This window comes from Eubalaena glacialis, chromosome 16 (genome assembly GCF_028564815.1).
Source record: "Eubalaena glacialis isolate mEubGla1 chromosome 16, mEubGla1.1.hap2.+ XY, whole genome shotgun sequence".
Lineage (NCBI taxonomy): Eukaryota > Metazoa > Chordata > Mammalia > Artiodactyla > Balaenidae > Eubalaena > Eubalaena glacialis.
This window is the reverse complement of record NC_083731.1, coordinates 39,588,253-39,608,942: the sequence shown is the minus strand read 5'-3', so window position 1 is coordinate 39,608,942 and position 20,690 is coordinate 39,588,253. Positions and strand designations below refer to the sequence as shown.

At 34.8% G+C, this 20,690-nt stretch overlaps 2 protein-coding genes across 5 annotated transcripts in view; one reads left to right on the top strand and one right to left on the bottom strand.

The window, feature by feature from the left end:
* Positions 1 to 20,690, bottom strand: part of PCDH9 (protocadherin 9) — a 973,312-nt gene that overhangs the window by 748,460 nt on the left and 204,162 nt on the right. The window lies entirely within an intron of this gene.
* LOC133076648 (TSSK6-activating co-chaperone protein-like) overlaps positions 14,149 to 20,690 on the top strand; it is a 43,851-nt gene continuing 37,309 nt past the window's right edge. The window contains exon 1 of the mRNA XM_061171237.1: positions 14,149 to 14,607. Coding sequence (XP_061027220.1) covers positions 14,149 to 14,607 — 459 coding nt within the window. The remainder of the gene's footprint in view (positions 14,608 to 20,690) is intronic.

Below are 20,690 nucleotides of genomic sequence, written 5' to 3'. Positions count from 1 at the left end.
GTTAAATTAATACCTTAGAAGCGACTGTACTACTAATGAGTATTTTGGTGTGTTAATAATTAAATGCCTTGTGCAGCACCAACCCATCGCAGATACACAAGAGACTGTCCCCATATAAAACATCACTAGACCATTGGCATAAGATCTGAGACATTGCATTTTCAATCAGGTAAGCCTCTAAAAGACTGATCAAATGAAAGTTACATAGAAAAGTAGAAGCTCCAACAGATTAAAAATGGCTGGAGAGCTGAATGTTGTTGGCTGCTCTTCACAAAATTATCCTGCAAAATTGTTTTGCTCTTGATAGATTTAGATTACCCGTTCCTTGAAAATATGGTTTGGTGGTTACTAATATTACCAACCCCTTACTCTAAAATAATAAAGTGCCTAACTTTGAATTTATCTTTCTTTTACTCAAGAAAAACAGCATAGCAACTCTTCTTTAAAGTTTTATGAAGAGAACATATTTCAGTTCAATTATCAACTAAACCATGAAACTAAGGATAAAAACAGGACCTTGCTTGGAGTAGAGCATTCTATGCTGAGCAGTAAGTCCCTCCCTCCCTCCCTCCCTCCCTTCCTTCCTTCCTTCCTTCCTTCTCTCTCTTCCATCCTTCTTTTCTTTCTTTTTGCAAGTTTGAAATCACCCTATTGCTTATATAGTTTTTTATAAGCATTAAATCTTGAAAGAATTAACAGAATCTTTGAATAGTGATTCCATTGGTAATTGTTGAACAGACTATTAAACTATGAAAAATTAAATTTAACCCTTTTTTAAAGTTATAAAATGCATTATTACCCAGTATAAGTATTAGCAAGTGAATATTGAAAGCCATCAACAAAGTGTAATTCATGCACAGAATTTACATAGCACCTGGCTCTGTTAGAGCCCAATAACTCTAATCCCTCTAATAGTATTTTTAATAATACTTGTATGATTGATGTCTATGAAATTTAGTGAGATTTAGGCTATAATCACATCAGCAAAACGATGTTTAAATATCCGGTAGCATGTTTACATGCATGTGCATGTGTGCTTCTGAGAGAAAGAAAAAGAATGAGAATAAACCTGGCCTTTGGGTTTTCTATAATGAACTACATTATTTTTCAAGGTACAACAAGCAAGTTATTACCAACAGTATTTAATTACTTTTTCTAATTTATCATTGATGGAAGAAGGAAAGAAAAAAGCAAAACAAACAGTGAGACCTCAAGATTTCTCCTGCTGAATGAACACTGATAAGAAAATTCTGAATCATTGTTTCACCCAGTTTATATTATTCATGGACTAATGAACAGGAAGACTACAAATAAATTGAATGGTTAGTGAATCACATTGTTTTCCACCTCATGAACAGCAAAGACAGCCTCTGATTCATCCAGCTCCTACCCCCATCATTGTGATGCTCCTACACTCCCCTCCTCCAACCAACTAAATCAAATGGTTAACATTGAAGCACTCAGTAATTGACAAATATTTCCCTTTTTTGTGTATAGAAAGATTAAAGAGTCACACTGTTGAGAAAATTCTAAGTATTATATCATGAAAGGCCCAGAAGATCAATTGTAGAGGACCTATGTGTAAATTGGCTGGCATTAGACATAATGGCAAAAAGCACACACTTCCCAGACCTGCAGGAGATAATTAGGCCCAATTACTAGGTGAAGTCACTGTATTCATTTGAAAACCAGACAATGTGTCGAAGTGTGTGTGTGTGTGTGCGTGTGTGTGTGTGTATGTGTATGCAATAAAATTGTAACATAAAATTATAGCTGTGATCACATAAGTATTCTTTTTTATTAATAAGAAAAGTGATACACGGTCACTATAAAAAATTTAGCATATCTAGGTGAATGTATTGGAAAAGCGTAAATCACCCATGAAATGACCACTCAGAAATAAGCAATATGAAAATTATATTGTAGTTTTTCTAGGATTTTTCCTAAGCATATGCTTGTAATACACACACACACACACACACACACACAGATGCACATACATTTCTTTCTGCTAAAATATGGATCATTCTTTTGTATACTATTTTTGTTTAGCAAACTACAACATAACATTTTTTCCAATAGCGTTAAATGTTAAGTAAAAAATATCACAATTTCATTCTATGGATACGCCATACATATATATTTAACCATTTATCTATCTGTGATAACCACTATGGCTAATTCTTTCTCCACATCTCTGATTTTTTTCATTGATATAAAAGTATCAATGATCTTTGGAAGTAGATCAAGGTTTTGATTTTTATATACTATAAACATAAGAAAACTTAGTTTGAAAATATATTCTTGAAACCCACATGTTGACCACAAAGCCTATGATCTGTGCATAGACTGAGCCTGCTCACTTATAATCCCTCAGCTATTAGACTCACTTATCCCTGATGGGTTGTCCTTGGATGAGTTCTACCCATAGCTGATGAATAAAGAAAAAAATCAGAGGTTAAATAGGAGAAATAAAATGTTCAGCATGAAAGCAATTTTGAATTGGAGAAAAATGGGTTTAACATAAGACTATTGATCTTAACTATGAAAAAAGCTAAGGTGGCCAAGAGAGAAAGGGCCATGAGGGTGAAAGACAGACACTAGGAGGGAAAGGGTTGCCATTGTGAGGTGAAAATCCCCTGGATCCCATGCTCTTGTTCTCATTCTCAGTGTGTAACCAACACTCTGGCCATCAGCCCATATCAACTCTGCTGACTTGCTCCTCAGAAACAGTTCTGTATCTTTCATACTTGAAGCCTTAAAACCCAGATCATAAAAGAGATTTTCCTGTTCAAATTTAAAACCAGTCAGAACTGCACAACTTCTTTTGCCTTCTTTGAACCTAGGCAAGTTACTCTTTTCCACCAAAAGAAGCATCACTTTCTATAACTTCCAACGTACACATCTTTCTAGAATATTATTCCCAGCCAGCTGTTCTGGGCCTGACTAATAACATTGTCTCACATTGATGTCCTCTGTGAAAACAAAGAACTGGCAGTTTGTAGGGGTAGAAACAGCCATGGGCAGCTCATTCACAGTCCCGTGCTAGACCTTTAATCTCTCTTTCCTTGCAAAATCTCCTTTCTAGGTTGATTGTGTCCTCTAGAACTTTAATTTGCTTGCTAAAAAAAAAAAAAAAAAAAAAAAAAGGATATCCTCAAACTTTTCCCTCAGAACATTCTCTCTGTTGCTCTGCTTACCTGGAGTCTGGATTTCCTTTGAAAAAATCACTGCTTTTATATCAGTGCTACCAGGTACCATAATTACATCTACTCAGCTTCTTTTCCCATTTCCTTTAACAAAGTTCTGAGTTATAAGCACCCTACCCAAAATATCCATTCCCGCCTCTCCCACACACATAACCAACCCTCCAGCAGGTGACCTATTTCTGTACCACAAGCAGCCAACTCCTTTAAAGGTCTCTTGTGAAGAAGTGGCTCAATTAGTTTTGAACTGTGTTTTTGATCTTACCTCTCTCCTGCTTCTTGCAGCTTTCCCCTAAGAATGCTGTATTCTCCCTCCTGAAATCCATTGCCTCCATCCACCATTAATTTACATGTAGATGTTTTAAACCATCTTTTGTTGTCAAAGATCTCTTTTGAGCCTAGTTTCTCTTCAAAAAGCAGTTCCATCTCTCCTTCCCTTAGTTACTACATTTCTCGAATTAACTGGCTAGCTTTGTTTTTTTTACTATAAGATAACCATCGTCTCCTACCCTACAGTGAATTTGTAATTGTCAATGCCCAAAATCAATTAGTGGTCTTACAAAATGAGTTTTGGTCTCCATCAAGTTCCCTTGATATCACTGAAGTATTTAACAATGGGATACTCTTTATTTGTTGAGATTTTCTTCTAGAGTTTCCATGGCATTATTCACTTCTGGCTTTTCATTTACACCTTTTTTCTGCTTTCTACATGGGCACCTCCTTTGTGAATAACCCCTTAAATGTTATTTGGATTTGGTCTTCACTCTCTTGTATTCTCTCTCCCCCTATTCTCCTTGGACAGGCACATTGGTCTCCATGGCTCTACTGTTATCTAAACATAGGCATCTGTCAAAACTGCAGATATTTGGGTTGATATTAAAAATATAAGCTGAATTTTAAGATTGCAATATAGATACAGAAGAATATTAAACAATTTAGAAAAATCATACTCTGTTATTCCTTTCTTTCTATTGCTTCCCCTCTTTACTTCTGATATTTGGTTAATGGTATCACCAGCCACCCCATTACTCAACTTAGAAATCATCAGATCCTATTTGAATTATCCTTCTCTGTTTCTATGTCTTTCCACAACTCATTTCTAATCTACTTTTATCACCACCATCACAATTACAGATGCATCGAACAGATTAAATACATTGATCAGACTCAAGAGGCTTAAAAACTTTGATGGTTCTGTTAAAAGGGTTCAGTCTACATCTACTATTCAGATCCTTTACATTTTGGTCCCAAACTCTTCTTCTACTCTCTATTCCTGCATAATTGTTCCTTTTATTCCACCCAAGCAGAATGAATCTCTATTTCATCTCTGCTCCCATGGCACATTGGTCACTCCAGTACTTACAACTCTCCACTCCTGTTTCATTACGTTCTTACCAGGTCTGTTCTAGTTAGAACTTCCTGAAAGCGGCAGCCATATCATTCATCTCTGTGATTCTCACACCAGCACAGCTCCAGGTAAGTATTTCTGACTCAAGAAATGTTTTAAAAAATAATTTCAGTAATTAAAATCATTCTGATATCTACAAGAATATGCTGCCTCTAGATGATGTTAATTCAATAGCAAAACATGCTTTAGTGTAGTTTTAAGTTTATTAACATTTAGTGTATGTCTTTTCTTTGGAAGAATTCTAAGAATGTTGTTGGGCATCGGCATGACATTTTACAATACGCCCCATGCTATTAAGTGAAAAGTCTGAATATTTCCCCGTGGTAGAGATAAAGAAAATAAGACTCATAGAGGTTAAGTTACTTATCATTGTCACAAAGCCAGTGGGTGACACAGTAAGGATTAAAAACACTTACTTTGAATTTCCATTCATTAACATATACACTCCATGAAGCATTCATTCAACAGTAGCTTCCCATCTCTTTATGAGGACAAATGAGATAATGTCTGTAAGACAATTTAAACTACTCAGGAAAAGCAAGCTATATAATTTGAGATGAATTTGATAAATTGGATCCACAAATAAGTAGATTGGCTCAAAGCCTCGATGAGAGGAAGTTATTGTGTCATTTCCCCAATCATCGTGCCAATTTACCTCAAGTTTTACAATCCTACAGGTCTTCTATAGAGCTCAGCAAATGAACTTCTTGAAAATGAGTTTTGGTCTCAACTCAGTAAATTTTATTTGTACTTTCCCCATATTCTCTCCAATAATTCACTGACCCATTACACCACCAAAGCTACTATGCATCCAAATCAGAATACAAGCACATTTGACTTGTTTCATGGCTAATATTTTAGCAGTAGTCTCATATAACAATATTGATTTGATATAAAAGCATTTTCTCTTTCATATTATTACATTTATGTGTAGGTTCCACATGATAATTCACCGTATAAGCCTCCAAGGGCGTACTCTTTGCACAGCAGTCTTTTTCAGTAATAGCACCTACTACATAGGACCCAAGGGCACCCATTAAGTGCTCAATGATATTTTCTACAAGACATTTTTTTGTCCTCTGAGAGCATTTCTAGCACTCTCAGAAAGGCAATACAATCAGTGCAACCTCCAATAGTTCTGAATTTAACAATGTGAATGCTATTGAAATAGCCATAGTATACAAAGAAGAAGCTGCTGATACTGGGCAAATGTGAATCAGGAGCGAGCCAGACAAAGCTGGCCATGTCCTGTCTTCCTCTGTTTAGAAAAATAGAGTGATTTCATTTAGGGCAGAACCGTGATCTGTTGGACAGAAATAGAGTAGAATTCAATTTGATTTCATAAGCAAAACCTGCTCCAAGAAAAGTGGCTCTGTATAAACCAAAAATGCAATTTAAACAACACAATACATTTTAGATATCTGAATGTTCATTCGGCTTTACTATAAATGAAGTTTCACTTTAAGTGAATTATACTGTCACTTTTGGGAATCTAAATAAATCTTGCTCTCTAAGAAATTTACAGACATTGATATTCCCTTACAGTTTAAAATATCCCTGTTTACAAAGATAAGGCAGATGGGTACCAGCAGATGGGCACTGTGAGGGGAAAAGGAGAGGTACCCACCTGTTACTGTGCATGTGCCCATGATCCCAGGTTTACTGAGGAGACAGTTCTATTTTTACATTTTTTGTTTCAATTCTGAAGGGGGATTATGAAGGATAAATCATAGTTAAAACATTTTTACTGTATTAGTATTTTTAGAACTTAAATGTATCCCAAATGTAAAATAATGCCTGTCTTCAACAACTTCTCACAGAACAAGAATTACAAAATCTTCAGGAATTTAAGAAAATTCTTGCTTTGAACAGTCTATGAGTAATTAAAACTATAGTGCATACGAGTTTATCAGTAGTGAAGTAGGGACAGAAATGTTAAAAGTTTTTGCTGTGCACAGAGAAAATTACAAATCCAATAATCTCAGACTGATACTCCAGAAAGTACATATTAATTCAGAAGTAATGGTGTAGGTGAGAGAAAATTACAACTTCAAAGACCCACAGATACACAACTCAGCTGGATTTAAGAATATTTTTACCTAGACATATTTACATACCTTCATTTGATTAGTAGTAATCCAACTCTTTACTGTTACTGTTTATTTTTTTGATTTTACCAAATTTTGTTTGATTTGAAGCAATTCACCTATCACTAACATGCAGTATGTTTTGTGTGTCACCATTCTGTAGACATTGCCTTGTGATAGTCAAAATGGCTAACAAATCCATTCAGCGAACATGGACTAATTGCTAATTATGTGCAAAGTATGTTTGAAAAAAACAAAAGTTAGGTTGGTAAATAACATCTTTGGGGTTTCAAATGAACCTGAAATTTAGTCAGAAAAAGAGTTATAAATGGGTAAAATTAATTAACAATGAGAGATTCATATTGCATTTCAAGAGGAACACAAATAAACAAAATATGTGACATGACAATAAACGGTATGGCCAAATAATGAGTTACTTAATAAACTGAACATATTCTCACATGAGATTCCCCAGTGAATCGATAAACTAGGAGTCACCTTATCTCAGTAGTAGCAAATATATGTCCCCTCACTTGGCCTCTCTGATTAATTGGGGGTGGCTTTCAGAAGTGTTGTTTTCTTGAGCCACAACCAGGTTTAGTTACAGTGATTACTCTGATTGGTTAGCACTGTGCCTATGAGTACAAGGAGGGAAGAGATAGTATTCACAGTATTATTTGCCATCTCTCTCCTAGACCCCTCCTTCTTTTCATTCTCCATATGTTTTCAAGCTCCATACACAGTCTTCCAAACACCTCAGCGCTCTCTCATCCCTTACTTCGGCATTGTAATGCTCCCTGTTCTATTCTCTCTGCCTCTAAACTCAATAATGCATCCTGATAACTAAATTTTCTTTCTGAAATTTAAATATGAGCATGTCACCCCCTCCCCCCTAAATTGAAATGGTTGTAAAGTTTGAACTTCACTTATTTGGCAAATAAGAACATCCCTGATCTCATGACTTCACAAATATCTAGTCTCATGACAACCATCCTCACCTGCTTTGCCTGTTTCTCACTTTTCCCTTACGTAGTCCTAAGCTGAGTACTGCTCCTTGAACAGCCCCATTATTCTTGACATATGTTTTCTCCTCTTCTTGAAATGCCCTCCCTCACAAAGTTCACATGAGAATCTTCTCTTTTTCAAAATGTCAGTTCAAATAATTGCCTGTGAGGCCTTTCCCAACACCTTCTTTCAGGCAGTAGGTCCTTTCTTTTTGCTATCTATATATTTCTATTGTAATGTTTACTTTTTGTGGCTCTCCCACAAGATTGTAAGGTCATGAGGGAAGGCTCATGTATTCTTTCATTGGTGTCTTCCTAGGGCCGGAACATCGCGATGGCCAGGGGATGTATTCAGTGAATGCTTCAGGAGAAGAAGAATAACCTCAAGCTATGGTAGACAGTGGACGTGTTAGAGAAGACACAGATATATGGAGGGAAGAGAGGAAGCTTCTGGAGAATCCTGGAGGGAACAGAGCAGAACTTCAGAGGCAGCAAAGGGGAGTACCAGGAGCACTCCAGGGACAAAGTTCAAACTGTTTTGCCCACATGACAGACAGTGAATTGGGAAAGAAGAGTGCCTGGATGGGTATGGTAGCTGGATCAGGTGGCTTTTGTCTAATAATATTCTTTATTGGACACACTCTCTCAATCATCTGCAAACTATGAATTCTTTTGAATCCATTTTCTAAGTTTGAGTGAAAATATTTTTTATCAGTTTTCGGCAAATGACACTGACTATTATATTCTATAATTCAGGATGCACATGTACAAAGTTATGTTTTTAGTCTGTGTGTGTAGCGTATGTTTCTTTTTTCTAAAAGTCAAGTACTGCTCGTAGGCAGAATCCATCTGTAAAAAAAAATACAGAAAAAAACAACAACAAAGCTTTTATTTGGTTGTGTGATACTCACTTATCCCAGTTTGACTATGTTATGTCATGTGTGACTAATGTCAATGCATCCAGCCACCTGCCTTCTCCCCACCAGCCACTGACAAGCTGCAGTTAAATAGGAGAGAAGTACATTGACAGACAAAATTATTTTTGGATTCACTGCTCAAGTAAAGCTTTGTTGAATCCATAGCGACCCAAGCAATACCTATATCTGTCTGGATTACTAAGGAGGAAAAATATGGATCAGGAGGCTTGAACCCCTGAAAAAGTATCCCCACACTGGGAGCTGAAATGCAGATATTCCTTTCTTCCCAAACTGATTGCAAAGCAAAGACAAAAATCAGGAACAGACTGTCCATCAAGAAAGCAGCTGGAAAAATAAAAACAGTAAAATATGTAGTTGGCATGTTGCTTTTATATACTAGCCAAATCCCCACAGGGAAAAATGCCATGTAGATTTCAGTCAATAAACAAATATCTGACAAGAGGTCAAATAAATCAATCCAGCCTGTTATAATATATCATATGCAGAGTAATGGGAATAGAATCATCATAATAACACCAGTAACAATGTGTTTGGTTTTAAATGGATTGTGTATCTGTCATCTGCTAACCTGAATCATATGGGACTTTGGAAAATTTTTATTTGGTGTATGAAATGCTTTGAGCCCACAAAATCTGAATATGTGAGATTTCTATCTTCAGTTAAAACACCAGTGAAAATAAGTAGAAGAAAACTGAGGTAAAACTAGGCAATTCAAACAAAGTATACAATTAAGTGTGAACGTCTTCATTGTGTAAATATCTGCACATTATAATTTGGCATTTCTATTCTTTTTTTTCTCCTTTGCCTACATGAAATAAAAGAAACCTATTCCTTTATCAAATTTTCAGTCTCCCTTTCCATTTCTTGTCATGCAATGTGCAATTCATTCTTATGTTACCCAATGCAGACCTAGTCAAGCTTCAAACTCAAGATGCAAAGTGACAACTGCTTAAGTTATATTGCTATACTGCACAACTACTAGCATACAAGGAAGAATATTTTGCTCTACCTATAAGCCCTCTTTAGAAGATTAAGTGGATTTCTGCAGGAACCACTCAGAGTTTTATTTCTCTCACCTAGCACAGTGCCTGAGTACCAGACACTCAATAAATATTTAATAAACGAATGTAACAGGAAAAAAGGAATCATTAAATACTTGAGTGCATACTTAGTGACAAGTAGTATAGCTTTATTTTATTCAAGGACCCATAAAAGTTTTTGATACTAGAAAAGTGTCATTGAAATAAATCACATATTTTCTCCTTTTATATCTCTGGGTTTAAAAATTGTACATGTTACGATGAATGTACTAAAGGATGTGGAGGTGGCACTTTTTACACTAATTATGATGTCATTTTCAAAGGTAAATTTTTGTTCTCTTTCTTTCAATATACGTGTATGAAATATATCCCGTGCATTTTTGTTAATATTCACCAATTGGAAAGTTAGAAAAGGTATTTATGAATTAATTAATTTGTATCTATTATGGCCTCAAAATGGAAGATTTCTTCATTTCATGAAAATGCTCCAGCCTCCAAGTACTAGGATGGACAAGGAGGTCTCTATTTAGGCACCTGAATCAGAGCCTAGGAAGACTAGGGTATTCCACCCCACACCCTCCCCTTCCATGGTGAAAAGCATGTAAAATAACTTTGCTACCTTTCTCCTCAGCCAGGAAATATGCATGACTTCTGTGAACACCTGTTTAACTCAACCTGCTACACTGAGCATTGTAAATAACCAAAATGTGGTTTCTTTACTTTCTTTCAGGAAACAGTATTTTACTCTTCCAGTGTTCAGTCACATTTAATACAGACGAATCTTTCCAACAATTCAACACCCTCAGCTCTTTTAAAAACAAGGAGGCCGACTTTTCTGAGATATTCTTTAAATTTACAAACCGTGGTGTTCTTTCCATTAGTGATAGAAAAGAGTATTGCTTGCCAATCAGACATCAAAGGCTCCTCTTCTAGGTTGAGGCTTCAGGAATGGGGGTGGAATTATTGTTGAAAGGGAAACAGATTATTTAAGATCAGCTGCTTCAGTGCCCTGATACTGCCACAGGGTCTGCAGGTGTACAGAGTTTGCCTATTGATACAAATTGAATCTGAAAATAGCAATTTATTCACCAAATCAAGCCAATCACTGCAATGCAGTTTTCTCTTTCAGCTCTTATTTCCAACCAACCACTCTTAACGAATTTGCAACTTCTGTTTTACAGTGAACATTTCTGTTTTAGGAAGGGGATTGGGGGAGCTCTCATGGAAAGTCTTTCTTTTAGCCTTTTTAACTTTGAGGCTTTATTTTAGAAGATGGTTTGTTTAGAGTTGTACTACTTAATCTAGGCAAAAATGATCAACACCTGTTCCAAATTGGTACTCCCCTCCCACACTCCTTTTTTTCTTCTCCACCAACTGCCATTTGCCTTCCATTACCCATAAAAAAGCAATCACATTAGCATCCTTTGTAACACAATTTCAAAACTTCAAAGGCACGCCAGAAATTCTAGAGTAAACTGCATCTTCTATATGCCAACATAATCAACTTCCAGGAAATGGGAAAGAACATAAAATAAAGACATATTTGAAGTGAATCTTTTTTTTTTTTTTTTAATAAAGTGACATAGGCTTTTTTTTTTTTTAAGGAATTCCTTTATTTTTATTATTTATTTATTTATTTTTGGCTGTGTTGGGTCTTCGTTTCTGTGCAAGGGCTTTCTCTAGTTGGGGCAAGCGGGGGCCACTCTTCATCGCGGTGCGCGGGCCTCTCACTATCGCGGCCTCTCTTGTTGCGGAGCACAAGCTCCAGACACGCAGGCTCAGTAGTTGTGGCTCACGGGCCTAGTTGCTCCGTGGCATGTGGGATCTTCCCAGACCAGGGCTCAAACCCGTGTCCCCTGCATTGGCAGGCGGATTCTCAACCACTGCTCCACCAGAGAAGCCCTGAAGTGAATCTTTTGATTTTAACAGTTACTTGAAGTGACACCTAACAGCCAAGTCAAGAATTTGAAACAAGTAAATGAAAGATAGTTTGCCTGAGGTGAAGCAAACAGACCAAAGAACTCTCAATTTGGATCAAAGACTGGACAACTAAATGGACCCTCTCAAAGATCTGAATCAACACATATCCCTAGCATTTTGCCAGGCTCTCCAAAGCTCCTGGATGGAGAAAGACTCACAATGGCTAAGCGCAGGTTGTTGTCATGGCTACAAGCAGCCAACAGAAAAAGAAAGTAGCTTAAGAAAAAGGCAGTTGGGAAACACTTAAAAGCAAAACAGGCTGGACTGGTACAAATGCATACTTCAGTGCAATTTTTAGGCAAAGACTATATTCTTTATATAGACTCAGAAAGAATATAAACAAAGAAAATAAATTATATCAATAACAGACCAGACTGTATTTTAAGGATATCCCATTTTATGAGGGTTTCTATCTGGAGGAGAAAAAAGAAAAAAAAAAGCAAGAGGAAGATGAGGAGGAAGAGAAGTGATAGGGATAACAGTAGCTCTGGTTGCCAAAATTGTTCCCTTGGCCCTTCAGAAAAACAAAACCTGCATGCAACTGTCAGTACATGTACTACTCTAAATTCTTTATCAGGAAGCCAACCGAATGAGAAATTTGTATTTTACCTTCAAATCAGTGTATTTTAATGTAAATGGATGATGGGAAAATATTGACTCTTTTAGATCAAACGATACAGAACTTTATAGTCTGGTGAAAACTAGTTAACTTTAGCAAAGATTGACCAAAAACAGACGATTAACTATTAAAGAGCAAATGTTTCTATTAGAATAGGCTAACTCCCACCATACTCAATGGCCATTGGTCATAATTTCCATGTTTAGGAGTGCAACACTCTATGGGAAACAGTGCACTAGAGCTGTTAAAACCTGGTAAATTTTCAGGAATTTTGTGATCCAGTTACTAAACACAGTCATTGTTAAAAATTAATATATAAGAACTTATAATTAAGTAAATTATATTAAAATCATTGTTTTACCAACTTTTACTCTTGTCAATGATCTCGAAGTTGTTCCATCTATTGTAAGTGTATGGTACAGATAGTACGTAATGCACCGTATGTGCATCCCTTTTCAACTCCATGCTCTATAATATCATGTTGGTAGCTTGAAGGACTCACACCATAGAAATTATCAAATACACAGGGCTTGATTTAGTGCTTTGTTGATTATCTAAACTTGAGAGTGATGGAGAAAATATTAATACAGAATAAACTTAAAATGTGTCATATCTGTAGCCATTACTTGCACATAGTAGAAGAAAATGATGAAATGCTCTTCCAACATTTGAAAACTACTACCTGATTAAACAAATAAGTGCTTACATTGTTGATGAATGATTGAAGTTCTGAAATATGTCTTACTTCTCTTTTACTTCTGTTTTGCCTATTAACATAAATGAAAATATCAGAAAGATTCATGTCAGAAGTATACTCATTTGTCATTTGCCAGTTAAATGAAAATATTCTGTAAGAATCATTTGGTTATATGAAATTTAGCATGAAATATGTTATTTGTAAATTGTGAGCTATTCATTCTTTATATCAGTAAAATATGTAATAAATGTGTGTCTGTGTGAGTATGTGTGTGTGTACACATGCTAGGGAAGAAGTTATTGTTTACTATGGTACTGTACTCTAACTTTCTCTTCTAAATGGACATGTGAAAATGGTTTAGTATATTTTATCTTAACTCTTCTGTGAAAAGCCAAGCCATCTGTTATAGGACACTACTAGAATATTGGACAAATGTAATGAAAAATCAAAACCAAGTCATTTCAAATATAATTCATGAGATGGCCAAGAAAAACTAATATGAATGTTTCCTTACTCTTCATTAAGTATTCAAAAATCTCTATTTCTATCGAGGGAAGCCCCTTTGTTTTATTTTTCTCTCCAGACCGCAGGAGCACATTCAAAAGTACATAATTATGATCTTGCCATTGGCATCAAAAATTAAAATATTCTCTTTGGAAAAAAATCACATCGGAGCATGAAATTAATATTGATTTACTCAATTTCCACTTGTTGAATGCCACTATGTGCTAAGTTAAAAGCAATTCCATTTTTGAAACAGTAGACTGAATATTACTAGGGGAAGGTGGGAAGGAGTGGTTACAAAGGCTTGAGGGAACTTTTGTTGAGGTTTGAGATGTCCACTATTTTGATTGTGGTAATGGTTTCTCAGGTATACCCACATTTCAAAACTTACCAAGTTACATTTTAAACATATGCATCTTATTCCCTGTCAGTTTTACCTCAGTAAATCCATTTTGAATGTTTCTAGAAAGATAGGTTAAAGAATATATATATGTGCTTTTACTACATATATTTATATATAATATTATAATATATAATGCTATAATATTATATAATACTATGTAATACTATAGTATTATACTATATAGCATTAGTGTTACCACTGTGTAGCTGAATTTGTGCCTATGTTTTATCTTTTGTGCTATGTTCTTTTAAAAAAGTAACGAATGACTGCGCATGTGTATCAGCTACAAGGGTGGGTGCTGGGATTGAGGCTTTCAATTAACACTGCAGGCACCACACCTGTGGGTGTTCGGACGGAGCAGCGCTCTAGTCATCCTACTAACAGAAGAGCCAAAGAAGAAGGTAATGCTGTGCCTCTTTGTCAAGACAAACCCTCCCCCAGCGTCATTCATCTTCAAGCAAGTTCCCCATCAGCTACTTTCCTGAAAATCCCGGCCACAAAGCTGCCCTCGGGAATTGACCACAAGCCCAAGGAATACCTAGGACTCCTAGAATGTATGTGTGCCAATCTCCAGCTTCAGGCCCAGCTTGCCCAACCGCAGATGGCTATTTTGGAAAATTTACAAGCACCCATGACACAACTGTCTCCTGGGAGAGAAAGCAAGAACTCTTCTCTCCCAGCCTTATCTCGTAATCTGTTGTTAAATCACCTCTCCAATTCAGTAAATGAATTGTGGGAAAAAAAAAAAGTAACAAACATTTTATGATAAACAGTTATTATGTATTTTAAAGTAAGAAAAACACTATATACATAGAATGAATTCTTTTTTTTTTTTACACAGCAATACCTATTTATTTACATATTATCTATAGTTGCCTTTGCACTAGAACAGAGCTGAGTAGTTGAGACAGAGATTATATCGCCTGCAAAGCCTGAAATATTTACTATCTGGCTTTTTACAGAAAATGTTTGTCATCCTATGAGCTAGATCAAGAAACAGGATACTATCAGCGTTATAAAAAGCTCCCTTGTCCCCTCTCCCAGTTATAACACCCTCCCTAACCACTTTCCTGACTTCTAACACCATAAATTACCTTTGTCTTTTTTAAAATCTCTATAGAAATGGAATTGAACAATACATTTTTTTTTTGTAACTGGCTTCTTTCATTCAATATCATATTTATAAGTTTCTTCCATGTTGCCACAGGTAGAAGAACTTCATTTTCATTTCTGTAGAGTGTTCCTAGAATGTGTACCTGAAGCAAAATGATGAAACAGGTGAATTTGTTCTTAATACCCACTCCCATCTTTCCTTTAATTACATGTGTTCTTTTTTTGTTTTGTTTTCATTTCCACGCCCAGGTAATTTACATTTTTCTCCCCTCCCCCAACCAGTCCCTCAATCCTCTCCCAGTACTTCTGAGCACTGCTAAGGATTAATGTGCTAGCTGGTTGCATTTTAATAAGCAAAACACTATATACATAGAATGAATTCATTTTTAAAGTGAGAAATTTAGAGAAAAAGATAAAGATGTTTAACTATTAAAGTTAGTTAACCTAGGACTTATGAGACTACAAAATTTAAGCTTTCCTTTCTTGTACTTTCATTCTTAATATGTTTTTCTTCTAAATATTTTAATAATACCTGTTACTTCTCTACATTGAAAAATATGTCATTTTAATACCTATTTACAATACACATACATTGACACCTTAGAATAAATGACACCTTAATTTTGATGGATTACCTATAAATTTAAATAAGGGTTAGACAAATTTTGACATCTTCAAAGAGTTTTATTCCTTCTTAACTTAAAGGTTGACTATTAGAGTTGAATTAATCAGAAGGATAATTCTGGCAAAATCATGTTGGCCTGAAATCAAATTAGCTTCTAAAAATAGCTTATATGAATTCTGTAATTTTAAACAAGTCTGTTAATATATTTTTTGTCAATTTCTTGATTTATTCAATAAATATTTTGACTTAAATACTGATTATGCAAAAATGAATGAAAAAGTGATCTGCTGTCATGGAACTCATAATACCAAGGCAAGACAGATGAAATTATAATTTTGATAAAATACTTAAAAATCTGTTGGAATTTTTTCTTATCAGGAAAGAAGAGCAGAAAGAGAGGAGAATATATCTTCCTCCAATTTGTCCTGAGATGAAATTTATACGTAAAAAGCTGTGCAAAGTTAGAATCATGAGAAAAATATAATGGCTTCTTAAAAACAATGTTAATACTGTCTTTTGTAAATTTTCACTCTTTCTACTTATGTAATTCTTGAAAATATCCTATGTAGACTCCCGTGGAGGCCTGTCCTCAACCATAAAGAATTATCTACTTTTTCCAAGATCTGCTGTCTTTCCACCCCTTCTAAAAAGTGCTTCAGTGGTTAACCTCTTCATTCAAAAGCTAATATATCCCTGTGTTCCCTACAAAGCGGCTTCCTTTACTGGCATAATTCCCCGCCTGTGTTTTAAGAGGCTTGACTAAATTGTTTTGCCTTTTAGTTTGCAATGTGCTTTTGAATGATCAATATGCATTATGGAACCATGCTTATTCATTGTTTTTTCCAACCAGGAAAACACATTGCAATTTTGATGAGAACATTTAAACATAAATAATACTACTCACCTAGTGCAACCTCTCATTACTCTCCATTATTCAACTCCCAAACTCAAAGATTTCAGTTTGGTTTTCTATAATTATTTTTTCATTCTTTCCGGGTAACTTTCTCAGTTTAAGAAATAATATTTGGAATCTCTTTATCTTCCTGTCAAAATCATTGTAAAAATGAACAGAGGCCTTGGGACACTCACAACTTCACAATTTTTGAGCCAGCCACTTTTCTTGCTGGCTTAGTGAGCCCATTATCAGAAAAAGACTGCATGTTGTCTTGCATGAGTAGAAGAAGAAATGTCCCAGGTGTACCCTGCATTGGACCTATAGCTTTAGAGCAATAGCAAAACATCTTCCATGAGCACAAATAAGCAAAGTGGAAGACAGTAAATTGTTCCTGTAATTCAGAACGCTTAGAAGAGCCTCTAAGACCCAGCACTCTTTCCCAGATAAGGTAATTTCAACTGAGATTGAGGATACTTCTGCCAGAATCCAGGTGCCTTCTGCCTGAAATACTCTTTATGAAAAGATTAGTTTGTTCTTCATACCTCCTTAGAGCCTTTACCCTGCAGGTTGAGGGTCTCTCCCTCCATATGTTAAAGTTTACCTCCACCCTTCTCCCATTGCTAATTAAGGGTGTTACCTGACGACTTAGGAAGAAAAATTTTTTGACAATACAATAAAAAGTAGCAGATATAAGAAAATCTAATACATCCACAACTCCTAAAGTAAGTTTATTTATTTAGTATTTAAACAAGTCACTCACAGTAATCTATTCAAACTACTAGTAACACTGATACAGGAAACTTAGACTAACTAGCCCTAAAATTACATGCTATGTTTTCAAAATTGACATTTTGAGAGTAAAATAAAGAAAAAGAATTACTGCTTCACACTGACTTTGTATTCAAAGCATAAATGAGTGAAAAAATGGAACCATTTATATAAAGCTTTGAGAAAGCTGTAATGTTGCCTCTTTATTTTATTTTTTTTTCAGCCATAAACTACTTTGAAAGCAGGTGTTAAGAAAAGAACCAATAATGAAAACACAGTGTAATCTAAAGCTAGAATCATCCATAATTTTTGTAATGAGCAAACAGATAAAAAACAAGTAATTTCAAAAAATTAAAATATATGTATATATAATGAAGTTAAAAAGTATCCATATTTTCTGCAGCTTACAATAATAATTTCTTCCAGAACTTTTAACTCTTTTCTTACCTGTAAAATCCAATTAAAGTAACACTTGTGCCCTCCAAAATATCTTGTTATTCTATGTTTAAAATATAATTTTATAAAATATTGCATTTTTCATTGTTTGAGTATTTATAGATCCCTTTTCCATTATTTATGTCTGAAATATTTGCCTTGCTAGGGTACTTTATGGAGAATTAACAGCATTTGTATTGTTTTTGATTTATTATTACAGAGTTAAGAGAAGCTACCTTTGGAAACTACTCTTTTCAAAGAGACAGAGCCCTTCTAGTCCTACTAAGACTTCATATGATTTTGTAGAAACTTGCCAATGAAAAATAGAGGAAAAAATAATTTCAAAACAAATGTTCACAAAAGTTTTAATAAGAGGAGCAATTCTACAGAGAACACAGGTGCACTTGTACTGGCAAGAATTTTGCAATTAGCCATTGGGCTTCCAGTGGAAATTGTTAGAAAAGCCAGCAATCATAGACTGTAGATGTGAAGGCAATTGCTAAATGTTTTTTTTAAATTAAAACATCAGCTTTAATACGAAAAATTTAAGAAATAAATATTTCCAATTTAGAGAAGTATAACATTGTTTGTATTTATGCAAAAATTCTATTGAATATTAAAAAAGAAAATGGTCTCCTTTGTCCTAAGGTTTATACCTAAAACCAGAATGTTATTACATGTTATTGACACAGTTAGAATGAGACTCATTATAAGACTATTTGGACAAATGTCTGTGCTATTTTTTAGTTTGAGTTAAAAATAAGCTGTGAAAGCATGAGTACCATTAGCTATATTGTATAAAGGGCACAAAATTTAAGAAGATGATAGTTTTTAATACATATAAGAGGATTGATGCTGTTCCAGGCAAGTTGCTGAGTAACAATTTGAAGAGCTTGCCTCCTAAGTACAGCAATCTGTTTTGAAGCAATGTTTTGAAGTGGTCAGAATCAGTTAGTCGTTGTAGATCTATCAGAATCGTTTTTATAGTTTGCAAAATCTGAATCACTGAATTCTAGCATTGACCCATGTTTTTAGTCTGTTTGCTAAGTTTCCTTCTAAATTGTTAAAAAAAAAAATTTACGTGGGTCTGAGGAAACCCTTGGAATACAAGCTGGACACCCTACCCTGACTTTCGGTCCACATTTTTTTTTTTTTTTTTGCCATTCCTTCAACATAAATGTACAAGTAAGGAGGCTATAATAGTCACCTTCATACCAATGAGAATTAGAATTTCTCTCGACATTGTTTAGGTCTAAATTTTTCATGCTAGATTGTTCTTCCATTTCTTAAAATTTTATCTGTTCAAAACAATTTAAACTATTCAAAGTATAATTTAATGCATGTAAGTTCAGAGATATCTCACTGCTGAAAGTTTAGTCAATTTGTTTTACTATCTTAGTCAATCCTAGAATAATATTTCATTCCTACAGAAAAATTGCATGATTACATAATGAATATAGTGGTCTTGAAATATTGTGCTCTGTTGGTTGTGTGTACACGTATACACATATGCATATATGTATATTCATGTATCTGTACATGCATACCTTGTTATTACATAATGCTTAAAGACAAGAAAATGCAGTTTCAATGATTATCAAATAATTGTTAATTTCTTCATGGCATTTTTGAAGTTCCAAGCTAAAACATTTGCTCAGTTGTTTCACAATTAGGTTTCACACCAGAAATATGCCACAGGATACAGTGGCAGGCAGGTATGTACAGTCCAAAGTGTCCAAGTCACGTAGAGGGCATGTGTCTCTTTCCAAAATATCCTATCAAGGTTTATTCTTATATGGATGTGCTAGACATAACATTTACTTGTATATATATACATTGTACATTAATAGATATAATCCCCACTTCAATTCTTCTACTGTATTTACTCAGAATTCCCATAATGGCTGAATTATGTTCATAGAGTTAACACACGGTTTCCAATTTCTTAAGCGAACACCTGCAGCTGTTCATTACAAGATTATGCGTCTCTTAACTTTTGAACCTTTTAAACCTAAACTCAGAAATTGGAATTCATTAAAAACGAAGACTGCTTCAAATACATAAATATGTAAGATATAATTATATGATTTAAACTATATGTTAAAATTATATTATGAAAATTAAATTATATATTAATTTTTGATTTGTTAGGGAAAAAATGGATGGTAATTATGAGAAGGCACCTAAGGTAAATTTGAACATGGATTAATTAACTTTGCTTGGAATCAAGAAATCTCCCCACCAAATTTGTCTCCACAACAATCTCAAAAGACTGAAGAGGAAAAAATATACCAGAGCAAATGTATCACTACTTCCACAGCACTACTTAAAGCCAGGTTACCAAGGATGAGAACTGTTGTCCTATCTGTGCATAAAATAATACAAATATTTAGAAATTTAGCACATAATCCAACATTTGTTCTTCGTTGATTTTCTCATCTGCTTAAAATTATCTGACCACACTCTGATTTTAACCTTGAAAACTTATAGACATAAATCATTAAAACTGTTCCAAACAATAAAATGTTAAAATATGACAAAAAAGAACAACTCTTATATATTTTCAAAGCTCTGATAGATTTTCTCTTTTCAAAGTGATTACTCATGCCGTTGACGGAAATTGAAACAGCACAGGAGCATTTTAGGAGAATCACTGTCTGTTTTAAATCTAAAAGGGAAAAACATAAAATGCCACATCTCACAATCAACAAAATGTATTCAGACACAACTGTAAGGAGGAATATTTTGGAGGGGAATGCGTGTGCCTTTCACAAAAATGTTGTAGGTACTGTGAGATTGGTTTTGCCCCACTGTTTCATATTTTTTCTGTATTCATAAGCTAAAGTGCAATTCCCCAAATCAAGTTTCCAGCCACTCAAATCTCTATTCCTACGTAAAGCTGTAAACCCACTAATCTCTCAGCCTTTTGATAAGTCAACACTGTAATCAATAGCATGCTGCCTTTAGG